The following is a 17,632-nucleotide window of genomic DNA, read 5'->3' on the forward strand; positions in this document are numbered from 1 at the left end:
TGCTTCCCAGGGAGGTAGGGGCCCTGCGAAGATCTGACTGCAGCAGCAAGCAGGAAGGAAAAGGTGCAGGGAAGTGGTCAGTCTGCAGGGCACCCCAGCAGTCCACTCAGGCCCCATCAGTTGTGATGGGTGGGTTTGATGGGGTTGGGTTAAGCATTACCCTCCAGGGTAACGGCCTGGGCTGGTCTTGGAGGAGACGCCGTCTTTGGAAACCAGGAGAGAACAGGTTCATGGAGACCTCATGTCAGGTTGAGTGAGTCACCCCTACTCCGTACCCCAAGGAGGAGGCTGCGGGAGTCTGTAGGCTGGGCCTCATGTCAGCTGGCTTTTACCTCTTGGTTCTCTGCAGGGGCTGACGTAGCCCCCAACCCCAGCTCTTCCTACCACAGAAACAGGGGCTGGCAATGGGGTGCCAGGGTCATCACCCAAGTCCATTGTTGGGTGGGGGCATCTGCCCAGGAATGACAGCCGGTGGCTTCCAGACTAGTCCTTTGGTTCCCCATACAATCTAGCAAAGTGGGGTGCATGGCCTGAGCCCACAAAGCCAGGATTCCTGGGCAGCCCCGCAGGCTCAGCTGGGCCTGATACAGATCCGGGAGTCATTTCATCAATCAGAGCCCATTTCTTCCCCTTCAATTGGAGTAATAGCACCTCAAAAGTGGTGCAGGGGCCGGGCGCAGTGGCTCACGCTTGTAATCCCAGCACTTTGGGAGGCCGAGGCGGGCGGATCACGAGGTCAGGAGATCGAGACCACGGTGAAACCCCGTCTCTACTAAAAATACAAAAAAAATTAGCCGGGCGTGGTGGCGGGCGCCTGTAGTCCCAGCTACTTGGAGAGGCTGAGGCAGGAGAATGGCGTGAACCCGGGAGGCGGAGCTTGCAGTGAGCCGAGATTGCTCCACTGCACTCCAGCCTGGGCGACAGAGCGAGACTCCGTCTCAAAAAAAAAGGTGGTGCAGGGATCTGGGTGCAGTGATGCACACCTGTGGTCCCAGCTACTCAGAAGGCTGAGGCAGGACTATTGCCTGAGCCCAGGACTTTGAGGCTGCAGTATGCCATGATCATGCCTGTGAACAACCACTGCACTCCAGCCTGGGCAACATAGCAAGACCCCATCTCTAAAAAAAAAAAAAAAAAAAAGCCGTGCACGAGGTATGGGAAACCACTATCCACCGAGCATTTACCATATGCTGGGTATTGAACTTGGCTTCTTTCATGCAACACCTCATTTAATCTACACTTGATCTCAGCCAGAAGGCCAAGAAGTGACTGGTCTTTGGAACAACTCTTTGATAGGCTGTTTGCGTTATCCCCCTTGTTATAAAGGAATAAGCTGAGGCTCAGGTCAGTTAATATGCACAAGGCCACATAGCTGGCAGCCCGTTGTTGTCTGACTCCAAATCTCTTTCTAGCTCATGAAGGCAAATGAGAGGGGTCTCGTATTCTTCCCTCAACCTCCCTGTCTTCTGCCCCATCACCACAAACGAGTTGGTCTGTCCTTGCCGCTTTCCCCCTTGATGTCATTTATGCAACATCCTTTGAACATCTGCTGTGTGCTAGGGCCCACTAGGCTAAAAGCAGTTTCAGGGCAGGGACTGATTTTTTTTTTTTTTTTTGAGACAGAGTCTCACTCTGTCGCCCGGGCTGGAGTGCAGTGGCGCAATCTCGGCTCACTGCGAGCTCCGCCTCCCGGGTTCACGCCATTCTCCTGCCTCAGCCTCCGAGTAGCTGGGACTACAGGCGCCCGCCACCACGCCCGGCTAATTTTTTGTATTTTTTTAGTAGAGACGGGGTTTCACCGTGGTCTCGATCTCCTGACCTCGTGATCCGCCCGCCTCGGCCTCCCAAAGTGCTGGGATTACAAGCATGAGCCACCGCGCCCGGCATGGCAGGGACTGATTTTTATTCAGTGGTCAATGACCCTCCTGCTGTGTGCCAAACTCTCTGTGCTTCATCTGGGGGACCCAGCGGAAGACATCATTGGAACTGAGGAGGTACCCGTGGACAAAGCGAATGGAAATGAAGGAAGGGGGCAGGCCTGGAGGTGGGGACCCCTCTCACACACACACACACGCACACATGTACACATACACACAAGAGGCTGGTTCAGAGGGAGCAGAGGCAGCTGCCTTTATTGGGGGCCATGGACTGGCTGATTTCAGTCAAAGGCCACACACTTGATCTTGAAGTCACCATCAGCTGCCATGTAGTTGATGGCCTCCAAGTTAAGGCGGTTGGGGAACTTGAATTCGTATCCATCTGGCAGCTTGATGGTCAGGTCGGCCTGGTCGAAGGTGATGCACACCTGGGGGTAGAGGACAGCAGTGAGCTGGGCCCACAGGCCATGGGCCCTTCCAGAACCCGTTCCTCATGTGGCCCTGACACAGCCCCAGTTTGTGGCTGAGCCTGAGGAGGTGCATTTATAATATTTTTTTCTTTCTTTTTACTCTAATCCCATAACAGATTTTTTTTTTTTTTTGAGACGGAGTCTCCTCTGTCACCCAGGCTGGAGTACAATGGTGTAATCTTGGCTCACTGCAACCTCCGCCTCCCAGGTTCAAGTGATTCTCCTGTCTCAGCCTCCCAAGTAGCTGGGACTACAGTTGTGTGCCACCACGCCCAGCTAATTTTTGTATTTTTTCATAGAGACGGGGTTTCACCATGTTGGTCAGGCTGGTCTTGAACTCTTGACCTCAGGTGATCCACCCACTTCGGCCTCCCAAAGTGCCGGGATTACAGGCATGAGCCACCACACTGGCTAATTTTTTTTTTTTTTTTTTTTTTTTTTTGAGACAGAGTTTTGCTCTTGTTGGCCAGGCTGGAGTGCAGTGGTACAATCTCGGCTCACTGCAACCTCCGCCTCCTGGGTTCAGCCAGTTCTCCTGCCTCAGCCTCCCGAGTAGCTGGGATTACAGGCATGCGCCACCACGCCTGGTTAATTTTTTGTATTTTTAGTAGAGATGGGGTTTCTCCATGTTGGTCAGGCTGGTCTCGAACTCCCGACCTCAGGTGATCCACCCGCCTCGGCCTCCCAAAGTGCTGGAATTACAGGCATTAGCCACCGAGCCCAGCCTTTTTTTTTTTTTCCCCTTCGTTTTATTCTAATCAACCACTGAGGTTCAAAGAGGGGCAGACACTGGCCATCACACAGGAAGGGAGGGAAGGGGAGGGGAAAGAGCAGGCAGGGCCAAGGTCTCTAGTCACTAACCCAGCCCTGCCCCAGCCCACCCAGCCCCTGTCTCTGGTCCTCGGTTCCGGTCTGCAGCCCACCTCTGCGACACTTCCAGGCTGGAAGGGAAAGGCAGCCTCCCGCTGCTCGGTCCCCCAGGCCCCGCCGTCCTTGCTGTTGCACACTATGGTGTTGGCGTCGCCGTGGGCGTTGAAGCGAGGGTTGAAGTGCAGGCACAGGTTGTTGCTGTCTTTGCCCAGGTTCAGCACGAAGCTAGGGGATAACGGGTGGGCATGAGGCCACCTTGGCCAGCTCCAGCCCCACTGACTGACTAATCTGTCACTCAGTATCCCATGAATGCACCTTGCTGGAAGAACTCATTAACAGAGATAAGAAACCTGGATTCTAGCTCTGGCCCTGCCACCTGCTTACTGTGTGAGCGTGAGCTAGTCCCTGCCCCTCTTCCCCTGTTTGCTCATCTGTACAATGGGGGCTGCACAGGAGGGCTTGCTTGATTCTTGAAGTCATTAGCATCCTAGCCCTTTTGGTCAAGGTCAGAGACTCCCTCCAGATGGTGACCTCCCGTCCTGTCTGGTACATCTCTGTATTCCCGGTGCCCAGCACAAGTGGGGCACACCAGAAGGAGATGCTTAGTAATTATGGGGCAAATTAACAAATAATACTACTACTACTCCCGGGCACGGTGGCTCACGCCTGTAACCCCAGCACTTTGGGAGGCCAAGGTGGGCGGATCATGAGGTCAGGAGTTCGGGACTAGCCTGGCCAACATGGTGAAACCCCGTCTCTACTAAAAGTACATAAATTAGCTGGGTGTGGTAGTGGGCACCTGTAATCTCCCAGCTACTCAGGAGGCTGAGGCCGGAGAATCGTTTGAACCCGGGAGGCGGAGGTTGTGTTGAGCCGAGATCACGCCATTGCACTCCAGCCTGGGCAACAGGGTGAGACTCCGTCTCAAAAAATAAATAAATAAAATAATAAAATAATAAATAAAATAATAAAATAATAAATAAAATAATAAAATAATAAATAAAATAATAAAATAATAAATAAATAATACATTTGTTGAGTGGTAATAATAGCAATACCTGCCTCTGAGGGTTTGGTTGAAATGAAATTAGTGCATGAGAAGTGTGCGGTTCTTAACAATATCAGCTGATCCTCATCCTCCTCATCGTCACTGCGCCATCCGCATCTCACTTCCTCCACACAACCACCTCCCCCCCTTGTTTTTCTAACAAACTGAGGCTAGGTGAGGTTGGTTGACTGGTCCAAGGCCACCTAACTGCCGAGAAAATAAGGCAGCCGGCTGAGTGAAAGAGAAATGAAGGAAGAAGGACCGGACTGAGCCAGTGAATGAATGACCAGACGCAGGAAGGAGGGACTCAGGGGGAAGGCGGCGGTGACGCCCGCCTCACTCCTCTCCCCGCCCTCCCCAGCGACAGGTCCCGCCCAGGCCGGAAAGGGGTGGGGGTGGGGGTGGGGGAGTCAAGGTATTATAGATGACGAGGCTGCAGCTGGTTTAGTTTAACAGGCTACAGCAGGGAGGGAGCGGGGGAGGGGGCGGCAACGGTGGGGGCGCCCAGACCCTGCGGGGGAAGTGAGTCACCCAGAAAACGCAGCATCGGCGGCTGGCCGTTAACCCGCTCCCGGCCAGGGAGGAGACGTGGGCTGGGCCGGCCACGCCCTCCCTGCTGGACCAAGCCCCTGTCCCTGCCGCCCACCACCCCGACTTCAACTCTCACCTCTTGGCGTCAGGGGCCACCTCGCCTCGCACTCGAAGGCACTCTCCAGGTTTGAGATTCAGGTTGCTGGCGACCAGACCCTGCACAGACAAGCCCCGGCCCAGCCGGGTTAGAGGACAAGGCCTCCACTGCCCGAAGTGTCCGGGGGTGGCTGGGGGTGGGAGTGGGGTTGTTCCCGCCCGGCATCCTCTGACCAAGCCAAGGGGAATCCTGGGGAAAGGATTGGGCTGTGATTTCCAGCCTCTGATTCTCTATGTGGTCCTGGGAAAGTCCCTATTCCCACCGGGGTTGGCTTCAGTCTGTAACGTGAAGGTTCTGGAAGACGGGCTCTAGGAGATTTTGCAGATTGGCTTGGGAATTTTGGACTCAAGAGTGACTTGGGAGATGGGGTGCTCTGTCCCATCACAGATGGAAAGGATCAGGCTGGGGAGGGGCCGACAATTGGCCCACGGTCACATTGAACGGAGGGGTCGGCCCCTCTGCTGGAGAGGAAGTGGCTAGGGGCGATCCCACTATTCTCCTTCAAGCCCCTCTCCGCAAAGAGGCCCAGGGGCTAGCGAGGAGACCCTGAAGAACACGGCCTCTCTGCATTAGGGAGAATAGCCCTGCAGTCGGGCTGTGGCTGGGCTGGCTCAGGGTTAACAAGATTGAGCAAACTGCTGGGCACTGCTGTTCCCTGGCACCCCGAGTGGGTGGGCAAGAGTTAACTGGTTTGAGTGGTTTCTTCGGCCAGAAACTTGAACCCTTTCCCTGGGGCCCGAGGAAGATTCTCACCTCCCTGCCACCCCAACTTCCCAGCTTGGGGGTGGTGGAAGGGAATTTCCCCCGCCCCCCTGCCACCAGCCTGGACACAACCACCCTCCACCCCCGACCTAGAAAGGCCCATCCTGGGCAGCCTGTCTCGGGTCCTGGCGACTTTTCAGCGTTCTCCGGAGCAGAGGGTGACTCTGCCCTGGCCTGGTGATTGGGACAGCTGCAGGGGGGAAGGGACAGGAGGCTCTTTGGGGTGGAGGAGGGGGAAAGGGATAGTGGCCTGGGTGTCCCCCAGTTGGCCACACCCTTCCCACGCTCACTTCTCAGAGGGCTGCAGAATGTCAACCCTGGGCCGAAATAACTGTGCTTTCAGACCCTGAAGGAATCCAGACAATTATCAATGCAGAGAAGGCCTTGAGGGACCATGGCACCCACCCCCATTTTACAGATGTGGCCACTGAGGTCCAGAAAAGAGAAGGCACTGGTTCCAGGCCACACAGCTGGGGCTAGAACCTGCTCCCGATCTGCCCAGCTCTCCTCTGGCCATCAGCTCCTGCCCTGTCCCCTGGACCTTGGGGTGGGGTCCCCACACTCACACAAGCCATGATTGGGGCCAGGAGGATGTTCCCGGGACAGGCGCACCAGCTGTCAGAAGACTCCACCCGAGAGAGATGGGCCCCTGGACGCTCCCACCCTTTTAACTGGACCGGACCGGGTGAGCCCCACCCCCTGAAAGTTCAGCCAATTGCAAGTCAGGACAGGGCTGGGGGCCACCGGGGGCGGAGTCTGTGGAATTTTGAAGCCAGTTCTGGAGCAGAGGTGACCAATCAGAGTGGCGAGCTGCCGCCCCCCCAACCCCGGCCAGAGTCCAAGCTCCACCTCCTAGTCTCCTTCATCCCTCTCCACCTCTCCCCACCCCCACCAAGATTGTGCTGTGGCAGAGATTGGGGGAAGCCAGTGGAAAATAGTTTGATGATGAGCTAGGCCCACGAGTTGGCGGGAAGGGGCCTGTGGCCAGCAGGCTGGGCTCAGGGGGTGCCCAGAGAAGATGGCTGAGGAGGTGTAGGGTCCTTCAGGGAATCAGAGCTGGGGGAGACCAGGCCACTCCCAGGCAGGGACCAGGGCGTGGCTCCTGCTGCCTGCGCGTCTGCAGAGGGCCACTGAGTTAACCACAGGCCCTGGCCCCACCCAGGCCTTCCCCGGAAGCAAGGACTGTGGCTGCTGCAGCGCTCTTGCTCTCTGGCTCTTCGCGAAGGCTAAAGAAAGGCTGGGCCGGGCGCCAAGCCTGAGGTTGCAGGGCTTGACTAAGGCCTCCGGCTTGGCCCCCTTCAGGGGCATGCAGGGGATAGTTAAAGCACCCTGGCCTGACAGCCTCAGGCCTGAGAGTGTCAAGCCTGGGAGATGGCCCAGGGTGGTCCAGGCCAGGAGGGGGTGGGGTCCTGGTCTGTGCACCCTGTCCTCTCTTTTTTTTTTATTTTTATTTATTTATATATATATATATTTATTTATTTTTTTTTTTTTTTTGAGACGGAGTCTCGCTCTTTCACCCAGGCTGGAGTGCAGTGGCGCGATGTCGGCTCACTGCAGGCTCCGCCCCCCGGGGTTCACGCCATTCTCCTGCCTCAGCCTCCCTTGTAGCTGGGACTACAGGCGCCTGCCACCTCGCCCGGCTAATTTTTTGTATTTTTAGTAGAGACGGGGTTTCACCGTGTTAGCCAGGATGGTCTCGATCTCCTGACCTTGTGATCCGCCCGCCTCGGCCTCCCAAAGTGCTGGGATTACAGGCGTGAGCCACCGCGCCCGGCTTTATATATTTATTTTTGAGATGGAGTCTTGCTCTGTCACCCAAGCTGGAGTGCAGTGGCATGATCTCGGCTAACTGCAACCTCTGCCTCCCAGGTTCAACTGATTCTCCTGCCTCAGCCTCCCGAGTAGCTGGGACTACAGGCCCCCACCACCATACCCGGCTAATTTTTGTATTTTTAGTAGAGACGGGGTTTCATCATGTTGGCCAGGCTGGTCTCGAACTCCTGACCTCAGTTGATCCACCCTCCTCGGCCTCTCAAAGTTCTGGGATTACAGGTGTGAGTCACCATGCCTGGCCACCCTGTTCTCTCTCTTCACATCTCCTTTGAGGCCCGGCACAGCCCTCCTTTCTCTGAGTGTTCAGCAGGTATTTTACTGAGCACCTACCATGTACCTGGCCCTGGGCTCTGAGGATTCAAAGCTGAACCCCTCCCAGTCCCCACTCTCAAGGAGCGTATAGTTGGGGTGGAATCTGACCACAACCACTTTAAGAAGTAGATGATGGGCTGGGCACAGTGGCTCATGCCTGTAATCCCAGCTCTTTAGGAGGCCGAGGCAGGCGGATCACCTAAGGTTGGGAGTTCGAGACCAGCCTGACCAACACAGAGAAACCCCATCTCTACTAAAAATACAAAATTAGCCGGGCATGGTGGCATATGCCTGTAATCCCTGCTACTCCTGAGGCTGAGGCAGGAGAATCACTTGAACCCAGGAGGCAGAGGTTGCAGTGATCTGAGATCAGGCTATTGCACTCCAGCCTTGGCAACGAGAGCGAAACTCAGTCTCAAAAAAAAAAAAAAAAAATGGTAGATGATGATGGCTCTAAGGGAAGCCATGAGAAAGTGCTATGGTGGGCTGGTGGCTGCATGAGTAAAGGAGGTGGGTCGTGAAGGGTAGGCGGAGAAGTGCCTGGCTTTCCAGCATGGGCAGAAGCTCCGGAATGAGAAGGCCAGGGCTGGCGAACAGTGTTCCGGGCATGTGGGGGAAAAACGGGGATGAGGCTGGGAAGCCAACAGGACCTGGATCATGGAGGGCCTCATGGGCTGGGCACAGGGCTTGGACATTGTTGTACGGGAGGAGGCTGGGGAGCCAGGGCTAGAGGGAGGGTGAGTACTGAGGCCAGATTTGGGCTGTAGGGAAGATCACTGTGGCAGAGAATTGAGGGTGGGTGGGAGGGGTGCTCACCTTACACTCAGGAACCTGGTGGAGGAATGGGCGTGGGGAGCACTGGGCGAAATGAGGGGCATGCTGGGGGGTTGTCACAGGGACCTCTTTCTCCACCTGGCCATCCCTCTTCTGAAACTGCTGGCACCAAAGAGGGACGAAGATGCGGACCAGGAATGACTCACATCTGGAGGCCAGGCCAACACACCCACCCTGCCCCCGAGGGGCACCTTCCTCCAGATGCCCAAAGCCCACTCTGGTACAGGATGAGAGGGGAGTGTGTAGGGCCACAAGGCAGACCCAGAGAGGGGATGGGGTCGCACCCCCGTGAGTGCCTTAACGCCTCCTTCCAGACCAAGTGGCTGCTTGGAAACCAACCACAGCAGCTTCACTTTTTTCCTCCAGGCCTCCCAAAAACCTTAATCGTAGGAAGGGCTGGATGGGGCCCAGCCTAGTTCCACTGCCCCTCCCCCATGCCTCCCCTCTCTGCCAGATCAAGGAATGGGGCATCTCAGGTAGAGTCGTAGACCGAGGGTCAGAGGCACTTCTGGTGTGGTCCTCGAAGGGCTGCGGGCGGGTGGGTGTGGCCACTTTCCCAGCCCAGCCCAGTAGTTGGGTTCTTGTGGCCTCAGGAGCTACTTCTGCATCCTTCACCCTGGAAAATGGGCCCAGCACCGGGGACTGTTTGCTGTTGGATGGAGGGACAGTTTACTCCTCTGCAGCGTCTGGCATGAGTGGGGCTGGGAGGGAGGCAGGGTGGCATGGTGAAGAGGTCCCCAGAAAGGCCTATTTGGGAGTCTAGACACACGGGTGCTGGCCCTGCTTGCTATGTCCCCTCAGAGCCTCCTGGCAAGCTGCTTCTCCCACTTGCCTCAGTCTCCCTATCTGTAAATTGGGGAGATGAAATCCTGCTTTCCTCGAACGAGGTGAATACAGGGTGGAACTGAGGTCTGTTGTACTAAACAGATGATTCGTTTTTTCATGGAGGCTCAGAAGGTTTTCACTTCCTTCTTGTCTCTTCCCAGGCTGTTACCTTCCCCGGGTCTTTGCAACACCTCTGGGAGGTCTACACGTCATCCCCAACCGGTCCCCAACAGTCTCCTCTTGCCGAGGTTGGGGCAAGAAGTCTCTCCAGATTCCAGTATCCCCTGTGACAAGAGCTGTGGTTTTCCTGGCGGGGAGGGAAGGCAGGGACACAGGTGCATCGTGGGCCTCCTCCCCCTAGTCCTCAGGGCCTCCTAGTGGCAGCGCCCACTTATCTTGCCAGGCCCTGAGCCCGGCGCCTTGCTTTCATTATCTCCCCTCTCATCTTCCCCTCGTCCCTACTTTGTGTCTGCCAACTTGGTTGAATTTCTGCACAGGGAAATGAAGCTGCAGTTAGAATCAGGAGAGGAGGCCGGGCACGGTGGCTCATGCCTGTAATCCCAGCACTTTGGGAGGCTGAGGTGGGTGGATCACCTGAGGACAGGAGTTCGAGACCAGCCTGGCTAACATGGCAAAACCCCATCTCTACTAAAAATACAAAAATTAGCTGAGTGTGGTGGCGGGTGCCTGTAACCCCAGCTACTCAGGAGGCTGAGGCAGGGAGAAGTGCTTGAACACAGGAGGTGGAGGTTGCAGTGAGCCAAGATAGTGCCACTGTACTCCAGCCTGGGCGACAGAGCAAGACTCCATTGCAAAAAAAAAAAAAAGAACCAGGAGATGAGACGAGAGGTGAGTTCTGATTTGGGGGCTGAGTGGCTGCAGCTGTAGCTGAGGTCCTTGGCTTCTCGGAACCCGTTTCCAGGCCTGGAAGGTGGGAATAAGGCCACTGCTTGGAGGATTATAGGAGTGATGTCTAAGGAGGGGCTCAATGTTAGTGCTGTCTCCTGCGTCCCCCAAGGCTAAGGCCACCACCCCAGGGATTCTCCTCCCCACGTTATAACTGTCCTGAAATAGAGGCAGTGAGCTCTCTGGAATTCCTTTGTCCTAGGCTGGATCTTGGCTGCTGCTGTGAGAAATGGGCTCAGCTTGGTCTAGACAAGTCATCCAGGCCAGCTTGGTCATTCCCGCCCTGCCAGGGACAGGGGGCAGAGGCGGGGAAAGGGAAGCTGTACCTCCTTCAGCTGGCGGTGCTGAGGAGGGCAGCCCACAGAGGCGCCATCCACACCCGCAGCCAACCTGGCTGCTCCAGCCAGGGAAGGTAGGGGAGGTCAGAGCCAGCTCCTGAGTCCTAGAAGTCAGAGCAGGGAGGAATCCTGAGACACCGTGTCTGCCCTGTTCCCCCATTTAATGATGCAGTTTAATGTCGGGGAAACCACCCAGAGAGGGTGGCCACTTGACCAAGGTCACACAGGTAGCTAGGGCCGACCCTCTTTCATCTGCTGAGCTAAAGATACCTGGGCTTGAAAAGCTATCTTTTCCCTCCTACTCTAGGAAGGTGGGGGATGCCCCTGGCAACCTGGGCCCTTTTCCAGCCAGGTGGCACCACAGCCCGCCCCCTCAACCCTGCTCATCCATTCTCGCCTCCCAGCCTTTGTCCAGACAGCCCCCTCCACACCTGCCATCGGCCTTCCCGATTCTTGTCTGTATCTCTTCTGACTACAGGCCTCTTCCCTTGGTTAGGGCCCCGCCTCTCCTCTCAGGTAAGGTCTGGGTGGAGGCCAGGCCCTTTCATTCATAGCCCTCCCAGACTCAGGCCTGAGCCTTTACAATGCTTTTAGCATTTTATTTTATATTTTATTATTTTACTTTTGAGACAGGGTCTCACTCTGTCACCCAGGCTGGAGTGGATTATAGCTCACTGTAACCTCAAACTCCTGGGCTCAACCAATCCTCCTGACTCAGCCTCCTGAGGAGCTCGGACTGACTACAGGTGCACACCACTGTGCTTGGCTAATTTATTTTTATTTTTGGAGACACAGGATCTCGTTATGTTGCCCAGGCTGGTCTCTAACTCCTAGCCTTGAGCGATCCTCCCATCTTGGCTTCCCAAAGTGCTAGGATTACAGGTGTGAACCACTGTGTCCACTAAGCATTTGATTTTGAAAATAATTATAGACACAAAGGAAATCTAAAAGCTTTTTAAGAGTTTAGAGGCCAGGCGCGGTGGCTCACACCTGTAATCCCAGCACTTTGGGAGGCTGAAGCGGGTGGATCATGAGGTCAAGAGATCGAGACCATCCTGGCCAACATGGTGAAACCCTGTCTCTAACTAAAAATACAAAAATTAGCTGGGCATGGTGGTGTGCGCCTGTAGTCCCAGCTACTTGGGAGGCTGAGGCAGGAGAATTGCTTGAATCAGGGAGGCAGAGGTTGCTAAGATCGCGCCACTGCACTCCAGCCTGGCGACAGAGCAAGGCTCTGTCTCAAAAAAAAAAAAGAGTTTAGAAAATATCTGGCCAGGCATGGCGACTCACGCCTGTAATCCCAGCACTTTGGGAGGCCGAGGTGGATCACTTGAGGCCAGGAGGTCGCGACCAGCCTGGTCGTCATGGTGAAACCCCCATCTCTACTGAAAATACAAAAAAAGTTAGCTAGGCATGGTGGGCATGCCTGTAATCCCAGCTACTCAGGAAGCTGAGGTGGGAGAATTGCTTGAACCCAGGAGGCGGAGGTTGCAGTGAGCTGAGATGGCGCCACTGCACTCCAGCCTGGGTGACAGCGTAAGACTCTGTCTCAAAAACAAAAAACAAACAAACAAAAAGCTTAGAAAATATTTGAGATCTGAAGAAAAAAATGTATTGGCTCCAAAATACTAAACTGCAAAGCTGAAATTAATAAATGTTTATTGTGCTCAAACTTTATATTAACTTGGGTAGTAAGAAAAATGTCATCACACTTGAAAACAACTTTGTAGCTTGGGTCTTCTTACTTCAAAAGCATTTCCAAGTATTCCTAGAGGTTAGTCCGTCCTAAATTAGGTCCTGCTTGCCAAATAATCCCTCAAATAAAAGCATAAACATACTTCAAAAAATATATATTTAATGTGGGATATGAGTGGATTTTAATGTTTTCTAATGATGTGCCTGAGGCCTGTGTATCAGGAAGGTTTTTGGGTGCAAGTAATAGAAAAGTCAATGGAAATCACTTTAAAATTCAGGAAAACTTTTTCTTTTTTTTTTTTTGAGACGGAGTCTCGCTCTGTCACCCAGGCTGGAGTGCAGTGGCACGATCTCGGCTCACTGCAAGCTCCGCCTCCTGGGTTCACGCCATTCTCCTGCCTCAGCCTCTCCAAGTAGCTGGGACTACAGGTGCCCGCCACCACGCCCGGCTAATTTTTTGTATTTTTAGTAGAGACGGGGTTTCACCGTGGTCTCGATCTCCTGACCTCGTGATCCGCCCGCCTCGGCCTCCCAAAGTGCTGGGATTACAAGCGTGAGCCACCGCGCCCGGCCTCAGGAAAACTTTTTCATAAGAAGTCTAGGCTGGGCGCAGTAGCTCATGCCTGTAATCCCAGCATTTTGGGAGGCTGAGGTGGGCTGATTGCTTGAGCTCAGGAGTTTGAGACCAGCCTTGGCAATGTGGTGAAACCCCATCTCTACTAAAAATACAAAAATTAGCCGGACATCGTGGTGCATGCTTGTAGTCCCAGCTGCTTGGGTGCTGAGGTGGGAGGATCACTTGAGCCTGGGAGGCACAGGTTGCAGTGAGCTGTGATCGCACCACTGCATTCCAGCTTGGGCGACAGTGCAAGACCCTGTCTTAAAAACGAAACAAAAAGGCTGGGCACGGTGGCTCACGCCTGTAATCCCAGCACTTTGGGAGGCTGAGGCGGGTGGATCACGAGGCCAGATCGAGACCATCCTGGCTAACATGGTGAAACCCCGTCTCTACTAAAAAATACAAAAAATTAGCTGGGCGTGGTGGCGGGCGCCTGTAGTCCCAGCTACTCGGGAGGCTGAGGCAGGAGAATGGCGTGAACCCAGGAGGCGGAGTTTGCAGTGAGCTGAGATCATGCCACTCAGCCTGGCCGACGGAGCAAGACTCCACCTCAAAAAAAAAAAAAAAAAAAAAATTCTGCAGTTGGGAGTTTCCATACCAGATTAATTCAGTGACTCAATAAAATTATCAAATATCTAGGTTCTCATGTAATCCTGGATGGTGGCTGTGTAGGCTGTCCTTGCTCTTAGGTTATACAAGCTGAAGAATTTTCGGTGAACCGTGTTAGCATCTGTAACATACTCTCAAATGGTTCAGTTAAAAAATGTAAACAAGCTGGGCACAGTGGTTCATGCCTGTAATCTCAGCGTTTTGGAAGGCTGATGCAGAAAGATCGCTTGAGCCCAGGAATCGTGGGCTGTAGTGCGCTAAGATTGGCATCAATATGGTGACCTCCTGGGAGAGGCAACCACAAGTTTGCCTAAGGAGGAGTGAACTGGCCAAGGTCGGAAACAGAGCAGGTCAAAACTCCCACGATGATCAGCAGTGGGATCCTGCCTGTGAATAGCCACTGCACTCCAGCCTGGGCAACATACTGAGACCCTGTCTCTAAAACAAAACAAAAACAAAAGGGAAACCCCGTCTCTGCAAATTGTTTTTTTTTTGAGACGGAGTCTCACTCTGTTGCCCAGGCTGGAGTGCAATGGCGAGATCTTGGCCCACTGCAAGCTTCACCTCCCGGGTTCACGCCACTCTCCTGCCTCAGCCTCCCGAGTAACTGGGATTACAGGCGTCCCCACAACGCCTGGCTAATTTTTTTTTTTTTTTTGTATTTTTAGTAGAGACGGTTTTCACCATGTTAGCCAGGATGGTCTCGATCTCCTGACCTCGTGATCCACCCGCCTCAGCCTCCCAAAGGGCTGGGATTACAGGTGTGAGCCACTGCGCCCGGCCAAAATTTTTTAAAAAATTAGCTGGGTGTGGTGGCATATGCCTGTGCTCCTAGCTACTCAGGAGGCTGAGGCAGGAGGATCACGTGAACCCAGCAGTTCGAGGCTGCAATGAGCTGTGACTGCACCACTACAGTCTAGACTCAGCAACAGAGTGAGACCATCTCTAAAACAGTAACAAAAAGTAAACATATATAAAGAGCAGTTAAGCAAACTGGGCAAATATTAACAACTGGTAAATCTAGGTGAAGGATGTAGCGGTATTCATTGTGTTATCCTTGCACCTTTTCTATTAATCTGAAACTTTGCTAAATTACAAGTTGGGGAAAAACAAACCCACTAAGTTCTTGCCGTCTTTCTGCTCTGCTACCTCCAGCAGGGTCACCTGAGTTAAATGCTCAGCCATACCTCCTGATCACAGAATGGCTGCAACGGCTCCCAGCACCACACCCAAAGCCAGGAAAAGTGACTCCCTCCTCTATGTCCTTTAAAAGTGAGGCAAACAGCCGGGCACGGTGGCTCACACCTGTAATCCCAGCACTTTGGGAGTCCGAGGCCAGTGGATTGCCTGAGCTCAGGAGTTCGAGACCAGCCTGGGCAACACGGTGAAACCACGTCTCTACTAAAATGCAAAAAAATTAGCCGGGCGTGGCAGCGTGCGCCTGTAGCCCCAGCTACTCAGGAGGCCGAGACAGGAGAATCACTTGAACCCGGGAGGCGGAGGGTGCAGTGAGCCAAGATCACACCACTGCACTCCAGCCTGGGTGACAGAGAGGCTCTGTCTCAAAAGAAAAAAAAAAAGTGAGGCAAACATTCCAGACCTCTCTTCATGTTTCATTGGTCAGAAGATTAGCCAATCACTGACCCGGAAGAATCAAATTACTGTGATTGGTTTACACTCAAGCTTTAAACTCATTAAGTCTCAGTGCTTAGAGGCGGGGCAAGATGGCTCATGCCTGTAATCCCAGCACTTTGGGAGGCCGAGTTGGGGAACACTTGAGGTCACCGAATTTGAGACCAGCCTGACCAACATGGTGAAACCCCACCTCTACTCAAAATACAAAAATTAGCCGCGCGTGGTGGCATTAGCTGGGCGTGGTGGCAGGCGTCTGTCATCTCAGCTACTTGGGAGCCTGAGGCAGGAGAATCACTTGAACTTGGGAGGCGGAGGTTGCAATGAGCCAAGATCGCACCATTGCACTCTAGCCTGGGTGACGGAGGGAGAAACTATCTTAAAAAAAAAAAAAAAATTCTGTGCTTAGGCTGGGTGTGGTGGCTCATGCCTGTAATCCCAGCACTTTGGGAGGCTGAGGCAAGACTGTGTGGAGGCAACCATTTCCTTACTGGTGGAGGGGGAAGGGGAAGGGGGGTAGGGTCACATGGACCAATAGCTGTGTCCCATCCAGATGGGCTATGACCCAAGCCAGGCCAATGAGAATCTGCCCTAGGATGTTGGCTGGGGATTCAGAACTGGGAAGGATACACCTGGAGGGTGCTAGACCACCTCACGGAGCAGACCAAAACCCCCTAAGCCTTAGCCACGTTGAGCTGTGTTTTTTTTTTTTTTTTTTTTGAGACGGAGTCTTGCTTTGCTGCCCAGCCTGGAGTACAGTGGCGTGATCTCAGCTCACTGCAACTTCAAGCGATTCTCCTGCCTCCCAAGTAGCTGGGACTATAGGCACACCGCACCACGCCTGGCTAATTTTTTTTTTTTCTTCCCGAGACATTGTCTTACTCTGTCACCCAGGCTGGAGTGCAGTGGCGTGATCTCGGCTCACTGCAAGCTCTGCCTCCCGGGTTCACGCCATTCTCCCGCCTCAGCCTCCCAAGTAGCTGAGACTACAGGCGCCCGCCACCACGCTCGGCTAATTTTTTTGTATTTTTAGTAGAGACAGGGTTTCACTGTGCTAGCCAGGATGGTCTTGATCTCCTGATCTTGTGATCCGCTCGCCTCGGCCTCCCAAAGTGTTGGGATTACAGGTGTGAGCCACTGAGCCCGGCCTAATTTTTGTATTTTCAGTAGAGATGGAGTTTCACCATGTTGGCCAGGCTGGTCTTGAACTCCTGAACTCGTGATCCGCCTGCGTTGGGCTCCTGAAGTGTTGGGATTACAGGCGTGAGCCACTGTGCCTGGCCTATTTTTGTTTGTTTTGTTTTTTGAGACGGAGTCTGTGTCGCTCAGGTTGGAGTGCAGTGGTGCAATCTCAGCTCACTGCCAACTCTGCCTCCTGGGATCAAGCAATTATCTGCCTCAGCCTCCTGAGTACCTAGGATTACAGGCGTCTGCCACCATGGCCAGCTAATTTTTGTATTTTTAGTAGAGACGGGGTTTCACCACCTTGGCCAGGGTGGTCTTGAACTCCTGACCTTGTGATCCACCCGCCTTGGCCTCCCAAAGTGCTGGGATTACAGGTGTGAGCCACCGTGCCCGGCTGAACTGAGTGTCTGAAATGAACACGAGTCTCCACAACTGCACTACATTCGCTCCTACTTCATGAAGCATCTGGGCTCTGCCAAGCACCCCCTCTTCCCAAGAATCATACTGGAGAGGACTTCCCAGACCCTGAAGTCCCAAGGTCACTTCACAAATGAGGAGAGCAAAGCTGAGCTTGTGCAGCAGCCACCGCACCTCCCCAAGTAGCTCGCAGCTTCTCTGGGCCTTTCCAGGCTGCCCCTGGACCCCGGCTAGCTCATGGCTGGGCACCTACTCTGCATGAGGCCCCGGGGACGCAGCAACGAGGGAGACACACAGCCTCTGACTGGAGGAGCTCGGGGCCAGCAGGGCAGACCGTCACTGGCAGCATCCCAGGGGTGAGGATGTCTCAAAGAGCATCTCCCCTGAGCTTCCTGAGGTTGAGACCTCATCCTCCACCTTCCTGTCTCCCTCTCAGTGTCTGCAGAGAGGGGCTACAGCTTCCTACAGTCAGCCAATGCACGTTCAAATCCTGCATTAGGCAAGCACAGCGTCCAGCTGTGCACCCTTGGTAAGTTAACATCACATTTCTGATCCCGTTTCCTGCTGTATAGGAATGAGTAATTCAAACATGCCGGGTTTCCCAAAGCACTGAAATCAGTCAGTATATAAAGACTCTGACATAAAAAGCGCTCTTGACTCAAAGAATCGCTACACACAGAAGACACTCAGGAACAGGAATGGGTCATTTCAT

At 53.9% G+C, this 17,632-nt stretch overlaps 1 protein-coding gene across 2 annotated transcripts; it reads right to left on the minus strand.

The window, feature by feature from the left end:
• Nucleotides 1-2,105: 2,105 nt before the first annotated feature.
• On the minus strand, nucleotides 2,106-6,410 carry LGALS1 (galectin 1). 2 transcript variants are annotated; one of them, XM_055253192.2, is made up of 4 exons: nucleotides 6,282-6,410; nucleotides 4,933-5,012; nucleotides 3,271-3,442; nucleotides 2,106-2,305 (listed from the first exon to the last, which is right to left on the minus strand). In XM_055253192.2, exons 1-4 carry the CDS (start codon nucleotides 6,288-6,290, stop codon nucleotides 2,159-2,161), a joined length of 408 nt encoding a protein of 135 aa, XP_055109167.1. In that variant the 5' UTR covers nucleotides 6,291-6,410; the 3' UTR covers nucleotides 2,106-2,158. The 2 variants fall into 2 exon arrangements, with proteins under 2 accessions (XP_055109167.1, XP_063479172.1); XM_063623102.1 differs by having other exon boundaries at nucleotides 6,121-6,353.
• Nucleotides 6,411-17,632: the final 11,222 nt, after the last annotated feature.

Source organism: Symphalangus syndactylus, chromosome 18 (genome assembly GCF_028878055.3).
Source record: "Symphalangus syndactylus isolate Jambi chromosome 18, NHGRI_mSymSyn1-v2.1_pri, whole genome shotgun sequence".
In the NCBI taxonomy this organism is placed as follows: Eukaryota; Metazoa; Chordata; class Mammalia; order Primates; family Hylobatidae; genus Symphalangus; species Symphalangus syndactylus.